General features: G+C 35.5%; 1 protein-coding gene across 1 annotated transcript in view; it reads left to right on the top strand.

The window, feature by feature from the left end:
• Window positions 1–15,805, top strand: part of WDR70 (WD repeat domain 70) — a 99,359-nt gene that overhangs the window by 70,953 nt on the left and 12,601 nt on the right. The window contains exons 12-13 of the mRNA XM_057433259.1: window positions 174–258; window positions 1,345–1,483. Coding sequence (XP_057289242.1) covers window positions 174–258; window positions 1,345–1,483 — 224 coding nt within the window. The remainder of the gene's footprint in view (window positions 1–173; window positions 259–1,344; window positions 1,484–15,805) is intronic.

Here is a 15,805-nt window from a genome sequence, read left to right on the forward strand (position 1 = left end):
ATCCTTGCGCTACCATAGTCCTTTAGGCACAAAAAACTTCGAAACTATCCGCATTTTGACTGCTGTTCCTGTGTCATTCTGTTCTTATTGTGTCTGAATTGGAAGATGGAGTTCACTGCACATCTAAATTCTTCAATTTTTTTCTTGCTAACCATGTCCCCTTTGTTTTACAGGAGATAATACTTTAAAGTTATGGGATATTAGACAGTTTAAAAAGCCACTGAATTCAGCAGAAAGACTACCCACCTTCTTTCCAATGTAAGTACTCTATTCCAGGTAATAGAAAGAGCAGTAATTGTGCTGAATGGGAGGGGGCCTGCTGGAATTATTCTTCTCAGTTCCGTACAAAAAAAAAAAAAAAAAGCACTGCATAGGGAGGACTGTGCAGTGACAATTCTTGGTTATTTTGAGACTCCATGTTGCATTAAAAGATCTCTCTCTTTTTTTTTTTAATATGCTTGTTTCATGCCAATTTTCAGTCTCATATGTCTTATCGTAGAATCACATGACATGATCATATTAACGAGATTAACAGCTTTTTCAGGAGGAGGCCAGTTCATTGCCTGATGTTTGTGTAATGAGATATAGAAGTAATCCTCATTCTTATTTGGTCTATGATTAATAAAATTATCTGGCTTGAAAGGTAGACATAACATAAACGTGCATGGCATGAATTCATGGCATGAATTATGATGTTTGAAATGCTGATGGCTGTGTTCTTTGGTACTAAAATACTAAACTGTACTGCATACTGCTAAGAACAGTATTTAATATTTTTATTGGTATTACCTGCATGTCTGTAACTGTAGCACAGCCAAATCCAACTCTAAGGGTAATTTATACATTTGAAATAAGATCTTAGAAAGGCAGGTCATGAACAGCTCAGTCTTCACTGCAGTTTGTAGCATAGAGGAAAAGTAAACAGACAAATGTTTTTGGCCACTGTATAAACATATTGCCTTGTATCACTGAAGAATGTATCATTAGGAAAAACAGATTTCATGATTGTTTTTTTTTTTTTTTTTACTTTATGATGAGTACCAGATTTGAAAATACTTTTGTTTTTTCATATTGAAAAGTTTACCAGAGTTTTGAGAGGAGGGGAATTTTGTTGGGAGGAGTATTTTTACTGAATTTGCCTGTTTTGCACGTTCTGTGCGCAGCTGTAATTGTACGTGTGAACTGTACATGTCTGAAAACTATAGTAACAGATGACAGCTGACAAAACTGTCTTTTGAAAGGATTAACAAATGGAAAGGATTATTTTTAAGGAGTGCAATTTATATAGAAGTTTCCTATACATTCGTTATTGATTAACCCAGTATGTTTTGTTTTCTTCAACAGGACAGATTGTTGTTTCAGCCCAGATGATAAAATACTTGTCACAGGCACCTCTGTTAAGAGAGGTGGTGGCAGTGGAAAGCTTTGCTTCTTTTACCGGGAAACATTGCAGAAGTTCTACGAGATAGAAGTTACAGATGCGGTATGTACTTCAGTTTTGTTTTTTTTTTTGTATACTATTTAAAGTATGAATGAAATCAGTGAAACCATGTGCTTTTTTTCCCGTTATACAGGTAATGACCAGCTAACACTATTGTAATTTTTCTACTCCATAATTGAGATGGAGGTACAGTTGCCTGAATAGGCAGTTTTCTTCAACTTGAAGAAAAAAACCAAAATCTTAGGAAAAACACTAGGAGATTTCGTGGCAAAAGGAATGCAACACCAAAAATAACATTTCCACCAGTAACATAAAAAATGTAAAATTGAAAATCTCTAATACAAACAAGTGTGTATGGCTTGAACTGGCTACCTGTTCCTTTGCACAGAAGGGTAAAGCTTAATATCATAGTTGAAGAAAGACTTTTCACTCTAGTGTTGTACACAAGTGGACTTACAAGAGTATGACAAGCAAATGTGGGAGAAATTTAAACAGAATTGCCATTGCTTATGTATGGCAATGTATGCTTAAGTCCCATTAGTTGTGACAATCGGTCAGATAGCAACTTTTTGTTGCTTTATTTCAGTATATTGTTTTCTCATTCGTCACTTTTCTTAACCAGCCTCACAGTCTTTCCTGGTACAGTGGTACAGGAGCCAAACCGCTTTATGCTGGAAATCATTTACACAGAATTTGAATTTGTATTTATATTTCCTTTCAAAATCCATTTTCTCTTCTAATTCACCCTAAAGCGGAATCTGCTTACAGATTAATTTGTTATATCTGTCATTTCAGTCGTGCAAACTAAAAATGCAGAATGTATGTCAAAGCAGAAGGCATGTATTTCTTCTGGATGAGGAAAAAAAACCCCAACTGTTCTTATTTTAAACATACATTCTAAATACACTTCTTATACAGCTTTGGAAGTTTTATTTTAAGAATTTTAATTCTCTTTAAAGAATTTTTCCAAAGATAGTATAAATTCAACTATAAATTTTTCTTCTGTGGAACATACCAAACATCAGCTTCACTCACAGTGATTTCTAGTGGATTTTTATTTTCTGATACAAGTATTATAAGCAAGTATTTGTAACCTTTATCTGCAAAACATGGATGCTTCAGTATCCCCTCTGAAACTTCAAGACAGAGAAAAAGAAAATAACCATATAAAAGTGGAAAAGGTAGATTGTTGTAGGAGCTTTTCTGTCCTTGGGCACAGGAAACAAAACAGCTTAGTAATTCCATTCACAATTAATTTGAACTCCTTAGAATGGAGTGTCAGCATGTGGACATAATGCCATCTCTATTTAGTTGTGTTAAGTCAGTAACAGTGCATAGAAACGTCACCTGTTGCAGTTTGAAAACTGCAAGGGTGAGGAGCTTGTCAGTGGTGGATCCTATATCTCTAAAAGAAAGAAATAAGAATTATTGCTGACCAACCTACCTTTTTTGTGTTCAAAGGAAATACAATTTTCATTTGCTTTGTTTCCCAGAAAAATGTTTCTTTAATTCTCTGAAATAAAGGAACCATTTACCTGTTGATGAGGTAGATAATTCTAAAGGAGGATCCAGAAAAAACATTGTTTTGCTGTCAGTTTCTCTGAGAATTCAGAAGTAAATTCCTGCTCATTCTTCTTCAAAATGCAAAAGAGCTATGGAGCTGAGAACCAGCAGTAGGAAATGGTTGGAAAAACAAAAGTAGAGGTCAGTAAGCAACTTCACTGGGGCCACTCACATAGTAAAATGTGTACTAATCTCAGCAGGTTCATAATTTTATATAGGTGTTGATATTTATATAGTTCTTTTTAAGACTGCAGTAAATTACTTTTGTCTGTAGAGTTCTAGTGCTGCTGTTTTTCTTCATTTCTAATTATTAAATTTAAGACTCATTCTGCTTCGAATATAAAGGATCAAATGAAAGTAATGGGAATAATAGCTGAAGAATTGAAACTTAGAAATGCTGATCATATAATTTTCAGCACTAGTAATATCTCTACAATAGTGTATCTAGCTTCAACACTACATTGCATTGCATAGGTGAAGTTGCACTATGCAAATCTGTATAGTAAAAGCACAAATACACCAGTATCTGTCTCTGCAAAGAGCTTGATCTGCTCTCATTTCTCATGAAAATAATTACAGTGATTTCAGTTGGATTTAGTTCAACTTGCTAAAGAAAAAGGGCATCATTATTTATTTCAAGTCTAAAAAGAAAATAATAAGTCTTTTTGAGGTCAGTTGCATACCATTTTGATGGTAGAACGTACCTAATCAGAATAAAAGAAAATCTAGTATGAAGAGAAAACATAAACTATTAATGTGTTACTTTTCCAATTTCACAAGGATTTTTGAAAGGAAATGCTGTAAACTGAGAAAATTGAAAAAACAATAAAGAGCAGTAAACATTATCTTAACTCTCCTTGGTAAATAGCCAGTGCAATTGGCCTGTAAATGAACCTAGAGGGTAATGGGAAAATATTTAATGGGAATGTTTGACCAAAGCTGTGTCTGGCATTCCTTTCTATCATACCACACAAACCTTTTTTCACCTTTTCTTTCAAGTTTTCATGGGAAAACCCATTACTGCTGCAGAGCTGCTGGAGTGAAACCTTGATGTTTTACTAATGGACTAATAGTCTGATTAGTCTCTGCTGCTGTGGCTGGGTATAAAATATTAATTTGCTTTTATTAGTTTTTATTTGTTTTGAAGAAAAGCTAAGTAAATGTCAGAAGTGGTGCAGACCATGGGCTCTGCGTCTGGCCAAGAGCAGCGTCCCTTCAGGAGGAGCTGTGAACAGGGCAAATATACAATGAATACACAATAATGCTTTTCTAACTACCCTCTATGACTTGGAGATACCTTAATGCAGACATAGGAATTTTCTCTACGTGCAGTACTTCAGCCTTACTCTGGCTCAGTGCATACAGGTGTCATTGGTCATTAAGAAGGCTTTGTACCGTGACCATAATTATGTATACTAAACTGTACAGAACTGCTCTTTTTAACATGAACCAAAACCTTATTATGCACTTGTAGCTTTTTCATTGTTTTTCTGTCTGTTTGTTCTATCTTGGCAATATTATCTGTGAACAGTTCCTGTTCTTTTGCTTTCCCCACAAATATCCACAAGAAAATATATTAAAATTTCTCACTTTGAGCATTTATTTTATGTGAAAGATTTATAATTGCTACAAAATGCTTCTTTGGTCCATTAAGTGTATGAGGGACTTAGGCAGATGTCAGGAGATACAACTGCCAGAAGAGGGGTACATACAAAGTATGCACATAGAAACTCAAAGGCTACTTCCCTTTCCCTTTCTCAGACCTGTAGCTGCTTTGGGATGAGGTTTCATCTGTTGGGACATCTGTAACTCCACTCTCTGGAATAAAAGGGAGATTTCATTATCAGATGCAAGTCAGGGAGGGTTCTAGTTCTTGTTTTGGTTATGCAAGTTTAAGATCTTCATGAGAACCAATTACAAGTACCTAATGTATGGGAAACTGAGTTGGGTACACAACATTTTCCCCAGTGTCAAATTAATTGAAAATAGCTGTAGATAGCGACTTGAATGACTCTCATGTCTATTGTTAGTTTGGCTAGGTCAAACAGATCACCCAGTAGTTATCCTTATTAAGTCACAATTGGTTTTGGCAGCTGCAGAGCAGTCATCTTCCCCCTATAGAAAGTAGTAGTAATACACCCATTACTGCCAAGCAAGAGTGGGCACTGAGAAAGTAAAAAAAAAAAAAAAATAAATCCAGAAGCTGTGTAATTACAGAAATTGCTATTTTAAAATGAAAATGTAAGTGATAATTTAATCTAAAAATGCATAATTTTTATATTGCATACATTATAAAATGAGATGTGCAAGTTTTTAAAATAGCGTGTAGATTTTTGTACAAATGCAACAATCCAGTAACATAGATTTGTTGGGATTTGGGGAAACCTGTTTCTATTAGGAGGATTCTTCAATATTTTCTTAGTTTCTCAAATAAAAGCAAAAGTTAAATTATTAAATACATCTGAAAATACCTCTAAGGGATGTTTCAAGGAGGTCTTCTGAGACAAGCTATAAATAAAGCTTCTTTTTAGATTAAAGAAAGAAAAGGAAAGAAGGAATAAGGAACATGAAACTTTCAGCATCCTTTATGCACAGTTGATATAAGATTGCAGTATTTTTTCGTTGACCTCAAATGGTATCATTTACTATTTATAAGGTGCAGTAATATAATAAAGGGCTTTTCCACTGTGGCCCATTTCACTAAGATTTAAAGCTTTTGAATTTAAGGAAAATGAATTTGTTTAACTTCTGGAAGAGATCATCATGCTACTTTTTTTTTTTTTAGCCATTTATTTTATTTGAAAGGAAAATCCACATTTTCAACAAGGAAGTAAATGCAGCCTTTAACATTCACTTTTTTTTGTGCTCATTAAATTAAAAAAAGGTAATCTAGCATAAAATGTGAATTGCACATCACAGGGAATGTGTTTTCTAGCGCAGGAACGTGTCAGTTTTTATTCTCTGCTTTCATGTATGCAGAGATAATTTGGTCCTTCCCTTTGTATATTCTGCAGCAGCATGTACTTTGTTTTAGGCGAGCTGTCACATTTGACTTGTACAAGAGAACTAAGCTGTTCAGGTTTCCTCGCTGTAGCAGGGAGCGAGGGGTGTGTGTGAAGATTGTCTGCCTTAGTTATGTAAAATACTGTGATGGAAGTGTGGCTGCAGTTTTAACGGAGCAGGTGCTTGAAATTTCCTTACCTTGCAATTATAACAAAAACAGTTTCTTCATTAAAAAAAAGTGTGGTTCAAAGGCTCAATTCACGTCTAAGAATATAGTTTATAGCTGTGCCTTGAAATGTGATACAGCATTGTCATCCTTATATTCAATATTGCTTTAAATACTTGGCCTCTGAAAATGTTTTAGGATATTTCTTGTTTCTACATACAAAATTCTAAATTTTATCCATTTCTGGTCCATTTTCTTTTGAATGTTTCCACACATTTTCTAAGTCATGCTTCACAAGGGAAATATATTAGCATTGTTTCCCCTACTACTGTATTCTCATGAGCATTTTAAATCTAATGATAGCAGGTCACTGCATTCTCGATATTCCCTGATCTCCCACCTTGTAGTTGGCTCTTTTCCTTAGAAGAGCTCCAGGGGAATCTCAAACCTGAAGATTCTTGCAATTGGGGTTTAAAGTAGGTTTTCAATATAATATTATATTTTTATTGTATGAGCAGTATTTTTTCTCTTTTTTTATCATAGGATGCATACTATCAAAATGAGTATTAACCATTCTTTTGTTCCAAGGAAGAAATAAGGTAGAATACTGGTAGCATTTGTTGTTCAGCTTGGCAGACACTTGTAAATGGCATAGTTCCCCGTCTCTCTTGGTGAGTGCATCCAGGAGGCAGACCAGCCTATCCCAGATACAGCAACATGGCAAGCCAAGTCATTGGCTTTTTTGTCACCACTGTGCCCTAAGTCACCAGCAGAAAGAAATTACAGTGTGCAGTGGGAATTAATGTTGTTGCTAAGTTGCATTATCTTCCTGTTATTCCTAAGGGAGAAAACTTCTGTTGTTCATGGAGGGGAGCAGACAGTTAATGTAGCTGATGTTTCATGCTGATTTTTTTGCAAAAAAAATCAAGGTGACTGTAGAGGAAGGAGAGACCTATCTTATATAAAAGCCTTTCCTTAGTATGCTAACTTTATAGGTCGATTTTACTTTACATTCTCCATGTGAACTATTATTATTAATGAACCTTGATTATTATGTAGAAATAGTGGTAGTTCTGCATGTAAAAATGCCATTGCTTCAGATTTTAATACCGAGTTTCTGATTTGGTTTAATTTTTTTTTTTAATTTCTCTTTAAGTTGCAGTTCCCTAAATTGGAGAGAAAATAATCTCGTTCATTTGGGAGAAAAAGTGCTGCAATACAGAGTACAGTGGCATGAGAGGGAGGAAATAAGTGTTTCCTTTGAAGCTTTGAGATCTTTGAGATGGGCAGGCGTCACTCTGCTGCCTTTAGGTTAAAATGCTTATGGGCTTTTCCTGCAGCCCAGCATCATGAGATTTCTAGTATATTTTGAAGCATTTTCCTCTCTTAACAAGTAATGTATGCAATTCTTGGTGGGGTGTATTTCATAAGCAGTTTGCAGAGTTTTCAGTCTGTGAAAAATGTGGACCACTTCAAACATGTCATGAAGATTTGTATGAAAAGTAGATTTGTATCCCCTCTACAGTTGTCTAAGTATCTAAGGTTTCTAAACGGTTCCACACGTTCATTATAAAATGGAAAAGGCTGAAAGCCACTGCTTTAATGTTTTCCTAATTACAGTTGTTTAAAAATGGCAGTAGCCAAATAGGGATGGGAAACAGTTGTTGAAAGATTTTGTGATAGTGAGAGGCTGTCTAATTGTTAGCATCCAAATATTTTAATGTTTTATTTAATGACATATAAGTTCTTTGAACTAATTATAGTATTTTTTCTGAAATAACTTCTTCCCTTCTCTGATGGGAAGATGGGAAGACATACCACTAAAGTCAGATGGACTTAATGTTGTGCAAGTTCCAGCACTATAGAAGATTAAGCTGGAAGGCACACTGAGATTTGGTATCTCATTCCACCACAAGCTTGAAATTGCTTACCCCTCTTAAATATAATGTAATATAACTATAAGCTTAGGATATGAGTAATGCTAATTTGAAAGGTAATTACTGTTGCTTAAAACAAACAAAAAACCAAAACTAATAAACAGGTTTCCTTAACCTTAATTAGGTTCTAAGCTCCTAGTGTTTTAAAGATACTGCATTGCAGAAGTCGTTCTTCACCATGAATATGTAGGGGTTTTACAGGAGAAAAGGCAGTGCTAAATCAACAAGTTGCACTCAAATTGCACTGATTTTGACAGATTTTTTTTTTATTTTATTTTTCTGGCAATGATGGAATGTGTAAAGATTACAGTTAAGATACATACTCAATTCAGTGAACCCATTTGGCCACTGCTGTGGTGACCTGTCCTTTCAGAGTTCATGACCATGGTCAGAATGTCATTATACACATTTGCTACCTTCCCTGCTGACATGCCACTTATGTGGCTGTCTGGACAGCCAAATGCAGAAAATCTGAGCTGTGCTGTTCAAACAGAACCCATCACATACCGTCATGGCCATTGAAGCAAAGCTTGCACATGGGAGAGAGGGAAGGTTTATTTAAGTTTTTCTTAACCAAAAATATTTTCTTAAAGCAGCAGCCCTTGCTGTTACTTTTTTATTGTGTAGCTTCAAGACAGGATCTGAAGGAATTGTTTGCTGGACTATAAACTAGTAAAGGGGTAAGCAACAAGGGCCAGCATAGGCTCTGTTTCTGGTTTATCCCTGTTTGGCTTTTGGGTACTTCCAGAGCTAGACCTGATCTTTCAACTTAAGATTCTAAATATTTGTTGGCTAGTTTTAGAACTTTATATCTGCTGTATTCTTTGTACACTAGGAGTATTTAATTTGGCTTCCAGGTTCCTTTATCATTGAACTGGGGAGTTTTGTGTATGTAGTACAGTTGCTATAATATAGGTCCTTGTTAGTTTTTTGTTCTTCTTACGTAGTTATTTTGGCCATTGCAGGCTTCAGGGTTTCACCTGACCAAGTATAGATGTGTACTGCTTATCCAGTGACCCTGTGCTCCTTTTCTAATCAACAGAGAAAAATAAACACATCCAGACTGATTTAATCTTATCCTAAAATAGGTATCTAACATAGGTTAGATGAAGGCCACTGTAAAATTCTTGCTTCTCTCTGTTAGCTATAAAGGGAGGTGAAAGTTTGTAGGCTTTTGAAGAGTAGACCTGTAAAGATTAGAGGTGTAGACATTGGAAGTTGTGAGAGGCAAGTTCCACCTAGTATCTTTACTTCCCTCCAGTGGCGTTTGTTCTGTCTTGCTAAAGCAGTAGGATGTTTCAGGTCTTGTGCTCTGACCTTGTTAATAGCTAAGTAGTAGAAAATGGATTAATTCTGCACTCATTTCTGTTGATGAAAGGGTTTTAACAGTAGGCAGTTAACAGAAGAGCTTGCCACTCTATGAAGAGATTGTGCTAACCAGGGGTGAAGTTTATATTCTCTTACTTGCGCCTGATTTACAGACATAACTGTCAAAAAATCAGCAACTTCACCTTAAGATTATAGAACTTTAACTAAATTTTAACAAATTCTTTTTTGGGGGGGGGGGGGGGGGGGGGTGTTTGTGTTTTGTTGTTTTGTTTTTTGTGTTTTTGTTGTTGTTTTTGGTTTTGGTTTTTTTTGTGGGTTTGTTTTTTGTTTTTTTTTTGCTTTTTTTGTGCTTTTTTTTGTTTTGTTTTGTTTGTTTGTTTTGTGGGGCTTTTAATTGGTAGAAAAATCACATGAAGGAGACATTCAAACCCCAGGAGCTCTTGCTGCAACAGTTAGGGGTGTGTGAAAGCCTAGGATTAGTATGTTCTCTTACCATTTTCAATATTTATCTAAAATTAGTTTTGGTGGGGGTTTTTTTCCCAGTTGTAATTTGCAAGGAAATCGCTTTTTCCAGTTTGCAAGTGAGATTTTGGTTGTATACTCATCACGGAGGTAGTACAGATAGTAGCTGTATGTCAGCATCATTCAGTAGAGATTTCCACCCTCTCAGGGTAGTTTTCTGCAGGTGTGGAAGTATATAGTTGCATCTTCTCCATTTAGCAGGTTTGTTTGTTTTTTCATTTGGACAGTTTTTGCTAATAGTCATGAGAGTGTACATTAATTTAGTGAACTTAGTCTAGAAGTCTGATAGCTGCAACTATTGGAGCAACTGTAGAAGCAGACTGAAAATGAGAATTATCAGGGAAGAATGAATAGCTGTATGTGAAGGAAAAGGACAATTGAAAAGGTTTATTCAAACAGTGCATAACTGATACAGAAGCATGGCAGGAGGAGCTTTACAAATGTACTTGAAAAAGCCAATACATTATCATTCATTATCTGAAAATACACTTAACATGAAGTGTGCATTTTAGAAGATAAATGCATGGTATATAACCTTAAAACTTAACTGTTTTTAGGGAGAAGGGGCTGTTTCCAAAGAAAACAGTGCCTGATAGAGAAGCAGTAAGACCCCCTGAAGGAGGGAAAAGAAATTAAAACATCATTATAAAATATGGCCCATCTAATTTACTTTTCATTTTGCAGTAGCAAGGAAAGAATATAGCCTCATTGACCTAAGTGCTTCAGAAGTGTATGCCTATTTATGTCAAAAATACGGATTTTTTTTTTTTCTTATGAAACTTGACATCATGCCAATCTTGAAGCAAATTCTGACGGCCGTAATCAGTATATGCATGCACATATACATGGCTGTTTATTGAAGTTTTGCTAGCTACAAAAGATTGGCTATTATCTTGGGGGTTTTATACATATAAAGGTAGTTACATTTTGCTGGGTATCAGTCAAAGTTTCAACTGAAATGCAAAACCTAGGAAGTCAGTACTTTCATGCAGCTTCAGCTTACAGACATGTAAAATGTTAGGAATACAAGAAGACAGCTGTGGAGGGAAACCTTATTTTCCTTAGCTCTCTTGCAGTAGGGTGAAACAGGATAGAGATGAATAATGCTTTTGAGAGACATTCTTTATATAAACTCTCCTTATTTTGCTATGTAAGGGGCAGCCTTACATTTTAGTAGATTAAAAAGATATTCATGAGTTTAACTGACTGCTTAGGCTCTACTATGAAAAATATTTTGGGGATAAGAATGAAGATTTATGTAATATGTAGGAACCAGGTAAGCTTGCTATATTTGCTTTGGGTTTTTTCTTAATGATGCATCCTCTCTGAAACTTCTCACAACCCACATAATCTCTGCCAGTCCCTGTTCCCAGTGTGAAACATCTAACCCTTTCTAGTTGACCTTACTAGAATTTGTTAACTTTTCCTACTCTTTGTGCCTCCAACCTATACTGACACCCCTGAGATACTTCTTTCCACCCTGGACCCACTCTGTCCATGCTGTAAGGCTGAATGCTTTTACCTGAAGTATGGACTAGGGAACTGAATTTTGTCTTTGCTGCTGCAGTCTTGACACATCTTTATAAGCAAAGATCCATGAGAATTCTTTTAATCCTTGACATCAGTTTCAAGTTTTATGACCTTACCCAGCTTCGTGGTTTCATCTTAGGGGTAAATTTTCCATTCCTATGCCACAAATCATTTTAATCTTTTCTTGCTGACCTTGTAAAATACCCTCTCCGTATTGTTTACTTCTGTTGGGGAGTTACCCAAGTGCTCTGGACAGTTTCAGTTGAGATAATTAGCTTTTGCTTGCTGAGAAATCTGCTTTGGTTATTCTTCACTTTGCCTGCTAAACACAGGAGTATATTTCTAGGCCAGAATAAATGTCCCATTCCATGTAACAGAAAACTGTGCTTCAGGCTTCAGTTTCTCATTTAGAGACACTGCTCTTAAATCCCATCAAAACACTGTTGATGTACATAGTGCCAGCAAAACCATGTGTGTAGTCACCTAGTCAGCTGAGCCAGACAAAGAATAACCTAACAGAAAAATTGTTTGGTATAGTTTATTGTTCATCTGCAGCAACAGCTCTACTTCATATGATACAAAGGGAAAGACACAGGTGAGAACAGACTGTTAAGGGTGAGACTATTTATGAATTGAATTTCACATGAGCTGGGACTGCATGTCTCAGAAGAAGTGCAGGTGGAATAGCGCACCGGGGAATAGCAATATCATCACTTTTGCCTGCCACCTTTCTATGTATTTGAGTTATATCGTTTAAGATTACCACATATTATTAAACTTTTAAGTTACTATAGGTAAAACTTTCTAAATCTGGGGTTTATTTTAAAAGAACTGGGAGTCTGAAGTAAGTATAGTGTTTAGTTTAAAAATAAAGTAAAAATTATGTGTAGTTCAGATAATTTATATTTTGGTTTAACCATACTATAGCAACTTCAGAAAAAGATACGGCAGGTTTCAAGAATGATCAGTAATATGTTCTTATTTTATTAGGCAGTTGTTTAACATGATAAACATTCTCATCCAGATTGCAAAAACAATGTCTTTAAAATAATGTTTTAATTGACTTTCAGTTTAAGTAGCATTACAAGAAAATTTGTTACCTGAAAATAACTACAAAGGCCTACTGTCAATAACGCCCACTGAATCTGCTGTAGCCTCTTCCACAGTGGCAGTGAAGGAGGTGAATTTGGAGTGGTTTTCTTTCTGTTAACATTTTTAATATTTTCCTTGCCTGACTTCACAAAAATATTTTCACAATCTTTTACCAGTATTTCCCAACACAGGCTACTGTGTTCATATATGCAACAGGCATTGCAAAAGGCTAATCAGATTGGTCTAATTTGAAGAACTTAATGCTTTTGCATCTAAGTGCTGTACTTCCAGATCTTACAGAGCTGGCTTCATTAGTTCCATGGATAAAATTATTTTCAGGATTATATTACAGGCTTCCAGGATTTCATGCTCGAAAGATGTACTGTCCAAAACATCCGGACATTACAGAAATCTTTATTTTAAATATTGAAAAAGTCAGTTTTATGATACATTATGCATTTTATCATTCTTATTTGTTACATTATTTTTCATTTGCAAAGTTGATATATGGCATGGAAATTTCAGGATTTCAGAATCTACATAGACTTGTCCTGTTTCAGTTTTATTTTATAAGAAACAGGTAAAGTCATTCCGTGTGATTGTTTGAATCTAGAATTAGTTAACTGAAATTTTTACTTGTTCTGGTGTTTGTATTTTCTGAATGTTGAAGCTGTCATTCAAAGGATTTCCATGCAATCATTACTTACGCTTGGTCAAGTCTTTTGTGCTTGGCTTCCATGAAGCAAAGTTAAAATTGAAGTACAACCTTGTTTGTGTAGGGTTCCATTGCAGGGCACAATCTTAAAAGGAAACAAGGTATTCTTAAAACGTTTCTGTGGAATGGCAAATTCCCTTTCCATCTCAGAGAAATAGAAAGTGGCAGTAAGAAGCCATAGCCGCTTGCATCAGGCAAAAGAGTGTTGCCAGCAGGTTGAGGGAGGCTGTTATTCCACTCTACACAGCAGGCACAACACTAATTACAGGAACGTCCACTTAAACAAAAGAAAATGGTTTGAGGTTTGATAATTTTTATGATGGAGGTGGTCATACATTGAGACAGGTTGCCCAGAGATGCTGTTAGAGTCTCCATTCGTAGAAATATTCAAAACCAAACTTGATGTCCAGAGCTAATTGTTGGCCATTCTTAAAGCATGGGGGGTTGAATTAGATGATCTCCAGAGCTCTTTTCCAGTTGCAGTCATTCTGTAATTGTGTACAATGCAGTATCAGTAGGTGGGTATCTACCTATGTACATAGGTAGGCGAAGCCAGGAATACACTTTTCCTGCTATTAACACGCTTGTTTGCCTGGAGAGCTGGGAGCTAGGATCTTCTTTGAGCTGGAATTCGATGATTAGCATTTCCAGTGATAAAGATGTCTGCAGGAGTTATTTTAACTGAACAGTAGGGAGGTTAGAGGCATCAAAGGCTAAATCCTCTTTATGAAGTAACTATTTTTTGTATGATAAGGAATCCCCTTTCCCCTCATTTGTAGTGTTAAGACCTAGTCCACAGTCATCACTTTGTTGTGTAGATATTTAGAATTTTTACTTCTTTAGATTTATATCATTGGGGAAAAAAATCAGGACCTTGTTTAGGAATTTTGGTCTTTTTGAAATATTGGTATTAAAAAGACCAAAAGTATTTTGGTCTTTTTAAGGTATTGCCCATTTCTAACATAATCTGAAATTTTAATTATTTATTCTAAAGTAGTTTCTATGCCAATGGATTAATAAAATTACTTGCATGTTCAGAGCTTGTATTTATTTAGTTTTTAACAAGTTATATTTAGGGACATTTTACAGTTGGAGAAGATTTATAGGCCTGTGTTTAATGGCAGTTATTTTGCCTGCTCTGGAGCATGTGTCATGGGTGGTTTTAAGTGTGCTGTGCATGTTTGACAAGTTAGAAATTTAGCAATCCCCAGCAGTGCTGAGCCACACTGTCTCAGACTTTGTTTTTGTTGGCTGGTATCCAGTACCATGCTATAAAATACATTTACTTGACAGTAGAAAGTGGAGAACCACATGAATGACAATGTTTAAAAAGGCTGGTGAAAAACATGCAATAAATATTAATAAAAGGCCACCCACCTCTGACCTTCAGTGCTTATTAGCCTTGTGTGTTTTAAAGTTACTGTAGCATTTTGAGCATTCACTAACAGTATGTAAGAATGTCTTATTTAAATCAAACAACTTATTAGCAACCCTGTATTGATTATTTTGATTGCTTGTGGCAAGGCTTATGGAACAATAAGAGAATTATACTTTGTACCTTTAGTTATCTCGTAATAGATTGTTGTCCTTTAGTTATCTCATAATAAGCAAACCAGATTCATTTATACCTGCAAGCACGTGGAAATGTAGAATACTGTATGTACATCTGTGTAGAAAGAGAATGTTTTGCAGAGGAACCTTATAAGGAATGGTCAGTTAATTCATGTAAACTCAATTCATTCAATTTTTCTTCTTAAACAAGAACACAAAGCAGAAAAATAGATAAGAGTCTTCCATCATTTTGCAATAAAATGAATCTCTGATTCATGACGGCTGAATGGGTGGTAGAATTTTTTCAATATTTTTAATACACTGTTTCTCATAACATTAAAAAAACTGGGATTTGAACCAAAGCAAAAATAGTATGGAACATGAAATGGGAATTGATTCAGGATCACTAGAGCTGATAGGTAACCATGCTTTTTCAGATTAGATGGTTCTTATCTCCCAAGTCATAGGGCTGTATTGCACTCCTAATTATATTTTAGCTGTGCTGGATTTCTCTTAAGACATTAGTGGTTCCCATTCTGTGAATTTCATGTGCTGTATTACGTTAGAAATTAAAGTAGATAGGTGGATGGGGTGATAGTGGTTGAATATTGAATTATTAATTCACTTCGAGAAGAATCTATTCCTGGCTTTTGAGAAAAGAGAAGTAGTTACCTGAGGGGAAATATAGGGCTAAAAATGAGCATTTTACAGTGAAATACTAACAGAATGATGCATCCTGCTAACTCTGGATACATTTATTACATAAGAAATACAGACACTGTTAAGACCAGTCTTCAGTCTTGGACAGTATCCCTATAAAAAAACTGTCTCTCAAAACTAGACACTTTTCTTCCGCTGATTAGTCAGAGGCAAAACCAGGTTTTTTGTTTGTGGGATGCACTGGGATGCATTGCCCTTCATGCCAGCTTCCTTGGTGTTCCTGAGTCAGAAGATCA

This window comes from Pezoporus wallicus, unplaced genomic scaffold, assembly GCF_028554395.1.
Source record: "Pezoporus wallicus isolate ANWC-B61680 ecotype Strahan unplaced genomic scaffold, APGP_CSIRO_Pwel_v1 contig_5601, whole genome shotgun sequence".
NCBI classification, from domain to species: Eukaryota; Metazoa; Chordata; class Aves; order Psittaciformes; family Psittacidae; genus Pezoporus; species Pezoporus wallicus.